General features: G+C 30.6%; 1 protein-coding gene across 4 annotated transcripts in view; it reads right to left on the bottom strand.

The window, feature by feature from the left end:
- Positions 1 to 81: 81 nt before the first annotated feature.
- Positions 82 to 14,129, bottom strand: part of LOC141457024 (Krueppel-like factor 6) — a 268,145-nt gene continuing 254,097 nt past the window's right edge. Inside the window, exons 7-8 of one of the 4 annotated variants that reach the window (XM_074133508.1) lie at positions 5,061 to 5,242; positions 82 to 1,342 (exon numbers count right to left, since the gene is read on the bottom strand). In XM_074133508.1, the coding sequence (XP_073989609.1) occupies positions 5,070 to 5,242 (173 nt within the window). In that variant the 3' untranslated portion in view covers positions 82 to 1,342; positions 5,061 to 5,069. Of the gene's footprint in view, positions 5,243 to 6,200; positions 10,162 to 14,129 lie in introns of all 4 variants that reach the window. The other 3 variants (XM_074133507.1, XR_012460167.1, XM_074133506.1) reach the window with 3 other exon arrangements.

Below are 14,129 nucleotides of genomic sequence, written 5' to 3' on the forward strand. Positions count from 1 at the left end.
GGATGAACCTTTCCTTATTAATTAGTCAGAAAGGTCTTATCACAGTAATACATATTTATTTTTGCTCTACCGGAAGCGAAGTAATATTAATATTAATTTAAAGGCACAATTCAACAATTTTTAGATAAAATTATTAAAGGCACTTTTACATTGATATTTAATTTTGTAAGGTAAGATCATAACCAATGGATTATTTAATTTTTTTAAAAGTGAAACTTCAAGAAGGATCAGTTCCTCAATTAGGAATAAAATTCCCTACATGAATTTTGTTTTAAAATTACACGAGCCGAATGGAATAATAGAAGCAAGAGGTGAATGATGATAATTTTCTTCCACAATTTTGGGCAATAGAGTAAATAAATTTTTTTCTTTTGTTTTTTTTATCTAAGAAAATATAGTCCATTGCTTTATATTCATTACTTTAACATTTCAAGTGAGGGATATTAAGTTTGATTTAGTTAATGCAATTAAAAACCATTCATGTAAAAGTTCAAAATAAAAAATAGCACCGAATAACGTTTGTCGCTATTGTTTAGGAGCCCCAAACTTTCTAAGTAGCAACCTGTTAAGTTTTAAACTATGCAAGGGCTCAATTAGTTACTCAGAGAACGTAAGAGAATTATCAAGAACGACAGAGACTAAAAGATGTATCAAAAGTTAAAATCGTCCTCTAACTTGGATTAATCACTCAAAACTGGAAACTCGACTCTATAATTTTAGTGTCCAAATTTTTTTTTATAGCTCTGCTCAAGCATTCCCTTGTTATTACAGAATACTTACAATTTAGTAATAATGCTTCCTGGAGTCCCTGCAAACGTCCCCCTTTCAGGTTTTATTGAAATTTTAGGTATGAAACAGAGCCAAAAAAAAAAAAGGAAGAATAATAGGACTTGTAGAAACAATAACCCAAAAGATTGATTAATAACAGAAATGGAACTATTCATACAAATAGTTCAACTTCATTTAAACGAAGTTTGGGCATGTTAATATCCTATTTATCCACACTTTGATTTGGAACATTTCCAGCAAACAATTATTTTAGTGGACCTCTTCTAGGAGAAGCTGTGACGCCCTAGCTCTCTCCAACAGAATAATTTAATTAAATAAACCTACACAACATAGTCAACACTTTCTTTTCATTAAAAACTATTAGTTTATAGAAAATTTAATTACAACAATTGCGGTGAGAAAAAAATTACATAAGTCTTCATATTATTTTTTTGGTAAAATGTAAGTGAAAAGGTAATTAATTTTTAGCGCCCATAAATAATTTTGTATTCATTATTCCATTTTTGCTATTAATAAATAATCATATTTACAGTAAATTGGAATGGTAATCAGCCTACAAATAAATATGTTATTAATTAATTTACAAAACAGTAATAAAATAAAAATAAGGAATGATAAATTCTATTACATTTTTATAAAATATATTTCTATATAATAATAAAAATGGTAAATTAATTCTAAATACAAGCTTATTTATTTATTTTTTTTTTATAGCACCGGTCGTAAAAACACCATTACTATACTTTTTTTTTCAATTTATGTAATATAAAATAATGCGTACATGTATTTATATTAATTAATAGTTTAAAATTATTATTATTATTGTAACAAAAAAAAAAAATTATATATTTCAAAAACTTTACAACGAAAATTTCTACAAAATTAGCAAAATGCCATGAATTTGTAGAGCATAATATTTATACTAAAACTGACCGTAGATGTCCTTTTTATTTTTTGTAACTTTCTTTTCTTTCCAAAAAAATTATGTACAAAAATAATCACAAATTTAAACAAAAAAATGAAATAAAAATAACAAATTTTCTGTACAATAAATATTATATAAAATACCACCCATTATACCCACTTTTAATTATATTTATATATTAATTTTGTCGAGTAAATTATGAGCAGAATGAAGGAAACAGAAAAAGAAATTAACTCCTACACTCATCGTTTTATTTAATTGTCCTATTTTCTTTGATTTGTTTCCAGAATATTTAAAGAATAGGAAAACAAGGAGTTTTTAACACATCAATCTGCTATTTGTGAACGGGCGATCTTTTGTCGCAAAAATATTGTCACACTCATTAAAATAATATGTCGTCATTAAAGTTTTGACGCTTTACAGGAAGACAATGTTGTTTGAGTAAGTTTTATTATAACGTGATACTTTGCAGTAAAAAACCTCGAAAACTTTTTATTAAAATTAAAGAGTGAAAGCGTTCTTAATTAAAATCATTATATTGTGGGTGTAATGCATTTGTAAATAATTTTGTAAAAACTTAAATTGCACTTGTAAAATTAATTTAAGTATTTATATTTTTTATTTAAAAACTGATTTGTCACAAAGCCTATCTTTCAATAGCGAGAGCAATTCAGACTCTGTCCAAACTTCTTTTGTTTCCGCGACTGTGATGGTGTCAAGTAAGAGATGGCTGGAAAACTGGGTTTTTAGTCAGAGATGCCTGCTGCCCACTTCGTTTAATCTTTAATCAGGCACTCACTTGTTTTGAAAACCCACCATCAGATTTGGAAGGTACCCTTGGACATCTGCTGCCTTTAAAGCTTTCCTATTGGAAAATGTCTTAAGTATTACCACCAAGTAAAGTAGTCCATTTTAAAAGTCCCTACCATTGAAGGCAAATGTAAAACCTGCAAGTGGTTCCACCGGTTACTTGTCGCGAGTCCCACGCTAGCCTTAACATTTTTCCAGATCACGGTAGGTCCTGAAAACATCGCCAGCATGGATAGAGTAATTAACTCAAGAGTCCCTTGCGATAGGAAAAGGAGGAAACCACTTTATACACCCTCAGTTCGAGGGAGTTTGTTTATGAAGGATGTCTCGATCTAACGATGGAATTCACTATAGATAAGAATAAGACGTTGAAGCACTAATGAAATAGGATCCTAACAATATACTGGGATATTCAAAGGATAGAAAAAATAAAATTATGGATGAGTGAATTAAATATTTTCGTTTAAACACAGAATGCTGAACATTCCGTAATGATAACTGCAACAAAAATTAATGCAAAGGGAATTGTTAATACTTAGTAGACAGCTTTTACTTTTACAATACATAACAGAATTCTTGCAACAATTTTAACTAATTATAATTTTGTTTTTCTCATAGGCGTACGATTTTTTATAAAATGAATAAAATTATTGAATACAAATTTCTTCTTCTTTAAACAATAAGAAAAAACTAAACAGATTAAAAAAAAAATACATTTTTTTTTTTTAAATAAAACGAAATAGTGTTTCATACAATTTTAAGTTGAAATTTGTTACGCAGTATTTGAAAGTTATAGATTTTACCTAACTTTTAAATTTAGATCAACACCATTTGAGCATTTAAAAAGTATTTCTAAAAATAACAGAAAACATCTAATTAAGATTTAACTTTAGTTATATGATTTCTATAACATAATTATCAATAATATAATCTTTTATTGCACCTTAAACAACCGACTTCACCAGCAAGAATCTAATTTTAACACAATTTATGAGCAATTCATTTAAACAGTAAACCTGGTTTTAGCTCCGTTGATTTTGAAGAGAACATAGCTACTCACAGAAACATAATATCAAACTGCAATCATTATGCTCAAAATGCTTTTTGTAAGTACATTGGAGAGGATGTTGGCCAACTGAAATTGCCAGAACTCTTCTTCACTTCGGTCAGGTTATGCTTCAACACTTTGTTGATTTTGGATTCAGAATTGAAGCTTCTCTAAAAATTTCTTTTAGACTGGTAGTGGCAACCTATAAGGATAATAATTGTACAACAAAGAAACAGCAGGTTCTAGACTTTAGGAGATAGTCAGAATGGAGATGGTATTAATTATTCACATGGAAACCCAAATTTTCCTAATCTAGCACGTTAAAGAAAGAAAAGCAATCAGGATATTGTGACAATTCAATGGCTGACTGAACGGTAAAGAAAACACTGCTAGATGAATTCCAGTTTCACGTAGGGTAAAGGTCTGTAAGTAAGACATAAGATTGTAAATGAGGGATTACATGAATATTCGCTATTGCCACTATCATAAGACTTGGCTTTACAACCAACTAAAGAGCTGGTAACTAACTGTAGCTACATACGTTTGAGGATTCACAGTACTTGAATCTAAATTGTTCTCCCTGAAGCGTGTGCATTAGTTCCCAGGACTACTTTTGGGGAAAGTTGTAAGATACCGTACCATCATTGATGTTGGACATATCGTCATTAAAAATATTAGGATTATGAGGAACAGTTAATATCAAATCTTAAGAAAAACTTATTCTGTTATCACAAAACTATACACTTTAGTCTATAAATATTTCTGAAGGCAAGGAGAACATTTTCTCTCTTTTTCCTTATGATAAAAAACGGGAAATTTGGTCATTTTTTCCTTATTTACTTTTCTGTAAAACAAAAACAGATCTGGGTTGAGCCATTCCTCAAACACGATTTAAGAACTTCTGAAGATAAGTTCTTAAGATTTTGGGCAATTTCAAGGAAAATTTACTTCCAAATTTAGTTTTAGCTTGTGAGTTACTTAAAATCAAATTAACTAATATTTTAGAACGTCTAAATTGATATTTGAGAAGTAACAGTGTTTAACGGTGCTAAGAATTAATAAAGAACTTTTTTATAACAATAATTACTGGTGAAATTGGCAATCAATAACAATAATATCTTCAACACTTTAAGAAACAATACTCCCTCTGATCATCGTCAATTTTATTACTCTTAAAGATCTGAGAAGAGTGAGATAAAAGAAAAATAATCAGAGATGAGAAAAGAGAATCACAAACAATTACTTTAGCATATATTTAGTCACTAGTGACTTTTTTCAAGTTACATATTTCTTAGAAAAATAAATAAAGTGCAAGTTTTTGTGCGTTTTTCTTATTTTTTTTTATACGTATATATATTATAAAAATATACTTTATTTATTGCACAATAGTTACTTTGTTGCACTTATCCGACCAGCTTAATACACTGGACAAATGAAATATTTATTGATAAATGTCATTATTATTTTTAAGAGGTCCAGTATAACTACCTCAATATATCAATGTCTCTTCATATGCAAAGACAGATGATCGGATCTTGAAAATGATCTCTGGCATAAATGGCATTTAAAGGGTTTTTGTCCAGTGTGCTTCCTAAAGTGACGGGTTAATTCGTCCGACCTGGCAAATTTCCATGTACATCCTTCCCATGTACACTCGTACGGTTTCTCACCTGAAAAAGAAGAGTACAATTATATAGTTGCGAATACAATATGATTTTATTTTTCTTATTTTACAGATTTTGAATTTTATTTTCAGAAAATGCCCATTTCGTGAATTACATGTTAATAAACAACGTTCATCCTGCAATCATGACAACATTATTGGAAATAATTTAACAGTATCTGACCTACAGTTATTTTACAAATACAAAATAAAACAAAAAATTAAGTATTAGATAATTTGACCAAAGGGAGTGCATAACCAATTGAGTTGATTTATATTTAGATATAATTAACTACTCCGTTTAGGTGCTATTAAAATGATGTTAAATGGAGTAAGATGAATACTAATCTTGTTCATACCATTTAATTAATTATAGAGTGTCGGTAGGCATAAAGCCAGTCTTAAATTTCAACAGTACAATTGAGACTCGTTTGGTTTATTTATTTTTTCATATTAATAGAAATTCCTTTTTTTAAATGTAATAATTAATTAGAACATTTATTATTAATACTTGTTCACAATCTCATGCAATTTATCACTTTATAATATCTAACTGTGATATACTACATTATGTGCAGGAATAATCTTACTTTTACTCAACTTACATTTACAGCATTCAATTTCAATAAAATTGATCTATTTATATTACTTTAAACAATTTTGGGTAGAAATTTTATAGAAGTGTATTCGTTTGACAATTATAACGAGGACAATTTCCCATGAGAAGAGTGACCCAATGTAAATATTAAGTTTATATTCAAGATTATATGCAAACAAAAAGAGGGGAAAATAAGATGTACATAAAAGTTGTAATCATTCTTTTTTAGTACATCTAACTTACAAAACTCTTGTTTAAGATTACTTAATTTATATGTATACTCATACTGATGTTAGTTTTGTATAATGTTATTGCATTTGGATTCCTACAAATGAGGATATGTCATTATAAAGCAGAATGTACTTACTGTAGGTGTAAATTGCAGAATAAACATGTAAAATACTTGTGGTGAATACTGTGCTTGCAGTTTTAAGATATAACCAAATAGGAAAGATCTACTACGTTAGTTGGTACATAATTCAATTGCGACGAACTTGTCTCATAAAAGTTAACTAACTCTACAAAATGTAGTTGAAACATTGTATTTTAACATTCTGTAAAACACATAACGTATGGTACTTGATTTTCTTTTATTTGTTTATAAGAAATCTTAAATCACACGAGCCGTATAGAGATTCGCATTGGATTATGGGTATTTTAGTTTCAAGTATTAACGCTAGATGGCATTTGAATTTACTTTTCTTAACTATAAAAATTGTAAACAGCAATGCACTTAATACGTGCAATTGGACTAAGTAGGCAATTTAACAAGCAGTTTTGTCTTAGGCTAGTGGACATCAACTGTATGTTCATTACGAATAAAATGTTTATTGAAGAAGATTATTAACAATGTGTGGGAATATATGTAGTATTAGTCATCAACTCTAGAAAACAAATTGAAGGAAAATTTTAAAAAAAGGGGTCGAAACAGACAGTACGAATACTCTTGATTACCATTCCTGCATCTCTAACGTGACAATTTTTTTCAGGCAACAAATTTTTACCGTAAAAATTTGTTGTTATCGATATTATGCTATAATTAAGCGACAATAGTGATTTTATATAGATTTATACATTTTACTTTACTTTTTTTTTTATCTCATATCTGAAAATTATTTAATTTTCGAAAATATTCATCGAAAGTAAACTAAAGGAAATTCTAATAGCAAATTTAAAAATTATATGGTCATTACATTATTGGGGTAACTTTAGAATCAAGATTGTTCATTACAATAGAAATAAATGCTTACTACGAACCAACTTTTTAAAATGTAGAATATAAACGCTATTTCCTATGTCCTACAATCAACGGTTATAATGAGCTGCTACTGAAACAAGACTTTTCAAAGTCTTGAACAATCACTCTAATTTTTTTTCTAAAAAAGTAGTGCATTGGATGAAAATATATCTACCTACCTTTGGTATTTTTTCGGAAACACGTCTAACGATTTTCTGTAAAATTGCTTAACAAGTGTTGAATGAAGAGTGGACTGAACAGAATACTAAAGAAGTGTACTGAAGAATCTGAATTAGGCAGCCATATGCAAATAAACTTGGAAAATGGTGGATTTGTAACGAACACCTGACCAATTTTCTTTAACTCGTTTTTCAAATAACTAATTAAATAAGAACCAATTTTCAAAAGTATTCCAAAAATCAAAAAGTATAATATAGAAAAAAAATCTTTATTTTTGGTGTTGAGGCACACTTTTTTTAAATGAAAAATTTGTTAATTTATGAAATACCCAAGGGGAAAAATTAATAAAAATAATTAAAATAGAATTTTTCCTAAATAAAATTAGCAACAAAAATTAGACTAATCATATTGGAATAATGGCAGTGGAAATGTAAATATCACATTTTGGAAAATATTCATAGGATTTCCTCTTTTTTTCCCAATCCAATCCAATCGACAATTTTAAAATTAAATTAGGATTATATTTATATAATAATAATAATAAATAATTTAATAGTGGGGTTTTGGTAAACCTTCGTCAGAGATTTAGGAAATTGATTGTTTGCAGAGCCACGTTTTCTATTTCCTCACTTAGTGTAGGCTGCTTTCGAATTTTCCGTGTTCATTTACACTAGGATTTTCGTTTTCAGCTCCCCTGGGTCCAAAAACTCGGTTTTAAATACTGTATGTTAGAATATGTGATCAGCATAATTCAAAATAGGACGACTTTCAAATTTGATATTTAGTTTAGATTTATCACCTATTAAATTTGAATATGTCGAATTCCAAATTAGCAAAAAATAAGCTGACTGGATATGCTATTCCCTATTTAGGTGTTTTGATGAAAAACCCAATAAATCTAATTACGTAAACTGCGTTAGGGAAAAAAGTCTTGCTTTTTCAAAAAACAAAATATGTTGAAATCTGTTAGTTAAGTAAATGAAAGTTAAGATAAAATAAGAATAGAATGTTCTCATAGATAGATGACTCTGCAAAATAGCTAATCAACATAATACGAGACCCGGTCATTGAGTAAATAACTATTATTCTACTAAATAATTGAATCCGAAAGCCAATCCCTACTAGCACAGAAGCCTTATTATCTTAGCTCGTTAGAACTAAATTTTTACAGGAAACAACTTGGTTAATACATATTGAATGTAAAAAAGTTGCTAGCACGAATAAGTCATTTATTATTTAGTAGAAAGGGTAGTGGTGTGTGTGACTGAGAGAGAGTATATGGCGAGTTTCTCATTGTATGGACATTGGATCATATAAACCTTTAGATTCCATTATTTATTGATGTGTAGGTGGCAGTGAAATATATATTTACAACATATGGTAGCCAGCAAATTATTGATGATCAAATCTTAAATAAGTTCTATTTATAGTGACTTAAGTCCTTTGTCAGTTATTAATAACAATAACATGAAAACATATGCCTATTTACATTTACTATACTATATTATGAGAAATATTGTAAATAATGAGAGAATTTTAAAGGAAATTGCCAATTGAACTTCACTTATTGAAGGGAAATAATATTTCTACATATCTAACAAAGACATTAACCACACAAGCAGGCTGTTAACGCCTCCCTCTATCTCATAGTTATTAGAATTCTTGCATAGAAATAATCAATTCTTTTTTCCCACACTATGGAAATGAAAAAGAATTAAAACTATTCGCAATATATGAATCATTCGAATTTATTTTTAACTATTGAAACGTGAATTATTTATTCAAAAGTAGAGAAAAATTAATAAGGTCAAATTAAAGACAATTGTAAACGATGCTCATAATATCAGCAAATTATTATTATTTTTTTCATTTAAGGTGCGTCAACATCTGAAGTTATTGGCATCCGGAGCTTTTTCCAGTGCAATAACGGTTTTCGGTCAGTGTTCTCTCGTTTACCATTGCTGAATAGTGAGCTATAAAGAGCTCCTAGGAAAATCTAAAAGCTAGCAACTGGATTCGAACCTGAAATCTCCATCCGTAAATCCAATAAGTTATTCTCTTCCCACAGAATATGCTTATTTATAATGTTTTAGGACAATATATACTTTCAGAGTAAGGAACAATTCACATAAAGATCTTGGCATACTTTTAAACTGTGATTTGGACCTAACTTATCACACAGATTAATCATATGTAAAGCACAGAAGGTTTACTGTCTAGAACAGCGGTTCCCAACCTGGGGTACTCGTACCCCTGGGGTACGCGAAAGATTTTTTAGGGGTACGCAAAAAATAAGTTATTATGGCGGAAGATATAAAAATAATACAGATATATTATTAATGAGAAAAAAATTACATAATAAATGATTCCTACAACTTAATTACAAAATTATTATAATAAAACCCCTGCAATAGTTATTGGTTTGAAATGTTTACCTATTCATAGATGATTTTTTTAATAGGAACATATCATATCTATATGTTCTTTACAAGACGCATTATATTCAGATTGTTTTGCTGTTAATTTAAAGTTACAATACGTAAAATCAAGAATACGATTATTTATTTATTTAATTTATATTATATATATATACATATATATATGTTAGGGGTACACACTAAGGAAAGAATCTGGTAAAGGGGTAAACTAATGATAAAAGATTGGGAACCGCTGGTCTAGAAAGTAAAGCAATTTAAATAATGTACTTAAATTACTCTAAATGAGCACTAGAACGTCCTAAAATATTTTTGCCAAAGTAGAGTCCTACCATTAAGAATTAAAAAATACATTATTTCTCGATTAGAGAGTGTATGGAATATATTTCTGCGAAGGTGGTTGACATAAGCTTCGAGAGGCCTTTCATCTTGAGCGCCGATAGAAAACTTGATCTGGTCTCGAAACAGTCAAATAGCTGAGGACAAACCCATTTCATCTAAATTAGAATTGGTCCGGTTGAATACAAAAAAAAAGTAATGTGTAATTTTTCAGACGGGCTTTACGTCTTGGATGAAGTCGATCAAGTTAAGAATACTTCATTAACCCGTTGCCGCACACTTTTATTTTGATGATCGTGCTCAGAAACGCACTTTTTTTTCTCAATTGTTTATGACTGCCAGATGGAATCAAGTGTAAGTTGTATGTTTGGAAGTAAAAATTATCACATTTGGCCACGGTTTTTCCAAAAAAAAACTCTCGACGGCTATAACCGTCATTTGTTCATCATGTCATTTTTTCTCTTTCCAGAGCAAATGACGGCTATGACCGTTGTGACGACTATACAGCATTTGCTTTACTAATTCAATAATTAACAAGTGTACGCGTTAGTACACTTCGTACTAACGCTGTACTTTTTTTTATTAATTAAAATGTGCACGACGGCTATAGACGTCGTTTGCCTACATATCAACAAAGATCGGACGGCTATAGCCGTCATTTGCGGCAACGGGTTAAAGAATTCAGTTTATTTCCTGTTCTAATTTTCTGGTTCCTCTGTACCATAAAACTCGCAAAGACAGGGGCAACAATTATTACAGTTTACTCGTTCTATTAATGGTTTTGTTGCTATTCAAAGCCAATCTCAGATTGACAATAATATTCCAAAAATTGCAGTAAAATTGGAATAATTTGAAATGCAATTCTGTAGATATATAAGTATGTAGATGCAAATCTAACCAGTAGCAATAAATCTTTACAAAAGCTTAACTTAGAGTAACTTATAGTCCAATTTTAGGTAGTGTGAACAGTTATAACCTCTGTTTGGAATTAATTTTTTACATACCTTGATACCTTTTAAAATATAAATCAGGATTATAATATATCTCATATAAGTATAAAAAGAACTGAAATTTTAATTTTTGTTGTAACCTTGATGGAAAATACTCATAAAGTTTACTTTTTATGGAACAATATTTTAAAAATAAAAAAAAAAGCTTTTATTACAAATACTTTGTGTAAATAAAAGTTGAAAAAAAGTACTTAAAAAGTTGAAGTAGTTTTGTTCAATTTGCTATTTCGTTTTATGAACGTGAACATAAACATAAGGTTTCTCACAACATTTTACCCATTACAGAAATTACAACTTTGTAGCGAATCTAGTTTTTTGTTTTTGTTTACGAGCTTTTTATAAAATTTATTTTTTAAAGTTTAAAGTGCAGAGTATAAGAAACATAGAGGTGAATGCTGGGGGGGAAACATCTACAACAGGACCATCCAATATCTGACATATGCTGATGATGTAGCAATAATCGCAAGATCAGCTGCGCATTTGAAAAAGGCATACACGGAGCTGGAATATGGGGCTGCTACATATGGGCTTAAGGTGAACGAGGGTAAGACAAAATATATGGTGACAACTAGGAGAGCAAGAAGATTTGGCAGCCTACAAGTTGCACAGCACGTTTTTAATGGCGTAAATAACTTTAAGTATTTGGGTGCCACCCTTACTTCAAAAAAAGAGGTAAAGGATGACATAACCAGTCGGATTGCAGCTGCAAATAGGTGCCTATGGACATTAAGCCCGATCCTCCGAGAAAGGGACATCTCGAGAGATGCCAAACTCACCATTTACAAGACCCTTATCAAACCAGTCCTATTATATGGCTCAGAAACATGGACGCTAACCACAGCGGATGAAGGTACGCTGAACTGCTGGGAGAGAAAGGTATTGAGAAGGATTTATGGCCCGGTGGTGGAGAATGGTACTTATAGATGTAGGAAAAATGCTGAGCAGAGGGAGCTTATTAAGGAGGCGAACATTGTAAAGAGCATTAAGCTGAGAAGACTACGCTGGTTGGGGCACCTCCACAGAATGGACCAAGGTAGAGCACCTCGCATCGCCTATGAAGGGCATCCCGGAGGCAGAAGGCCTAGAGGGAGGCCAAGACAAAGATGGTTGAACAAGGTGGAGGAGGACCTCTCCAAGTTAAATGCGGAGAAGGAAAGCGAGTGATAGAACGGCTTGGAGAGAATTGTTGAAGGAGGCCAAGGCCCTACAAGGGCTGTAGAGCCATGGAGCAAGTAGAACTCTATGAAATCTTACTAGTTCATTAAGAAAGAGGATAGTAGTTTCTTTTGTTAATGCCAAGCGTAGACCTTCATCTTTTCATGTCAAAATATAATCTGGACATCTGCAGCAATATTAGATCGGATTTACTTATTTATTAATTTAGGCGATTACGATTGAACTAATTTTTCTGCTAACATCTATTACATAACTTGACTGACTCAGAAAATACCATCTCACTAATTTGGGTTCAGGTCAAAGTGTTTATCAATAAGTTGAACGAATAACTGAACATATCGTGCATAATGTCAAGGGTAGAATAAGTAAAGTGCAGCGTTATTTTCTCTTACTACTGGGGAAAAAAAGTAATTGGGATCAATTATAACTTTTACCCGGAAATGAGTTTTGTGGGTGATTCTTTCGAGAATGAAAAAGCGGATTTTAGAAGATAACAAAATAGTTAAAAAGAAAACGCAGGAAGGTGAAACATTTCGATTGCTAAATAATTTTTTGTATTGAACTTAAGGGGGCCTCAATACGGACAATTGAGGGAAATCCTAATTTAGAAAATTTGAAACGACCACAATACTCCCCTTATATAGACAGAGAAAGTTAAAAGAAGTGTTGAAGGTGTCGCAAAAACGTTTTTCTTTTTTTTTAATACAAATAATGGAAAGGAGTTTATTATTTACTGACATAGAGCTTAGGTATTGTTGAAGATGTGTAATAATTGTTCGTCAAAACCTACGAAGAGTAGGCAATCAACTTTGTTTACCGTACACAAATTGTTTGGAACAATTAAGTAAGGAATCTTCCGAAAGATGTACATATTGGTTCCGTTCACTTTACGCCCAGAACGGCCGTTTTGAAGAGGGCAGAGTCGAGATTCCCACGAGTTGGAAGGCACGACTGCCCTATTAACTACCATCGTCAGCAGTGCGCTCTGGTGGGACGATGTGTAAACATTGTTTCACATTTAAAAAAAACAAACTTAAAACCCAAACAAGCACAGAGAATATTGTGCATATCTGGCGTGGAGGAGAGGGAATGGACCATTGTGAGCAAATCTCACCTGCGGCCACATCTTCCAGTACAATCATGTCACCTTCTTTCCCCTTCTTCAAAGCTTTTCGCCACTTTTATTTTTTTATTATTGTTTATCTCTCTTTTGTAAAATATTACCTGTGACCCTTTTTCTTTTTCTTTCGCAATGTTTGTTTTGGTTCGACTGATTCCTAGGGAAGTAGGCGCCCTTTTCATTTTGAAAGGAATTTCACCTTGATTTTAAATAGAAGAGAACTTGCGACTTCCACTCTTATCGCAATTTCAACTATCTCTCATTCACTTAGTTTGCATTTTGAAATTTTTATATATTAGGAAACTGTATTCACAATATTTCTAAACAGTTTATCTATTAGTTCCTACATTTATTACCCTGGACAAAAAGGATTACCTCGAGTTTTAGTTTTTACCACAAACCTTTCCCTCCTTCCAATTGACAAGAGTTTGTTTTACCATCTGAAACTCTAGACTTTTTGTTTTCCAAATTCTGATTGTTCATTGTTATTTAAAATGATGATTTTTGGGGAATATCGAGTGCAGTCATCAATAAAAACAACTTTTTTGCTTTATACCAACGTTTCGGTAATTTTTACTACCTTCTTCAGGGTCTGCACAAAAGGAATATTACACTAATATAAATATAAAATTGAAAACCAAATAAATAAATAAATAAATAAATAATAAATAAATAAAAAATATTTATTTATTTTTTTGGTTTTCAATTTTATATCTATATTAGTGTAATATTCCTTTTGTACAGACCCTGAAGAAGGTAGTAAAAATTACCGAAAAGTTGGTATAAAGCAAAAAAGTTG

The sequence above is a fragment of the Rhodnius prolixus genome, unplaced genomic scaffold, assembly GCF_049639745.1.
Source record: "Rhodnius prolixus isolate KJV_2025 unplaced genomic scaffold, Rpr scaffold_10, whole genome shotgun sequence".
NCBI lineage: Eukaryota > Metazoa > Arthropoda > Insecta > Hemiptera > Reduviidae > Rhodnius > Rhodnius prolixus.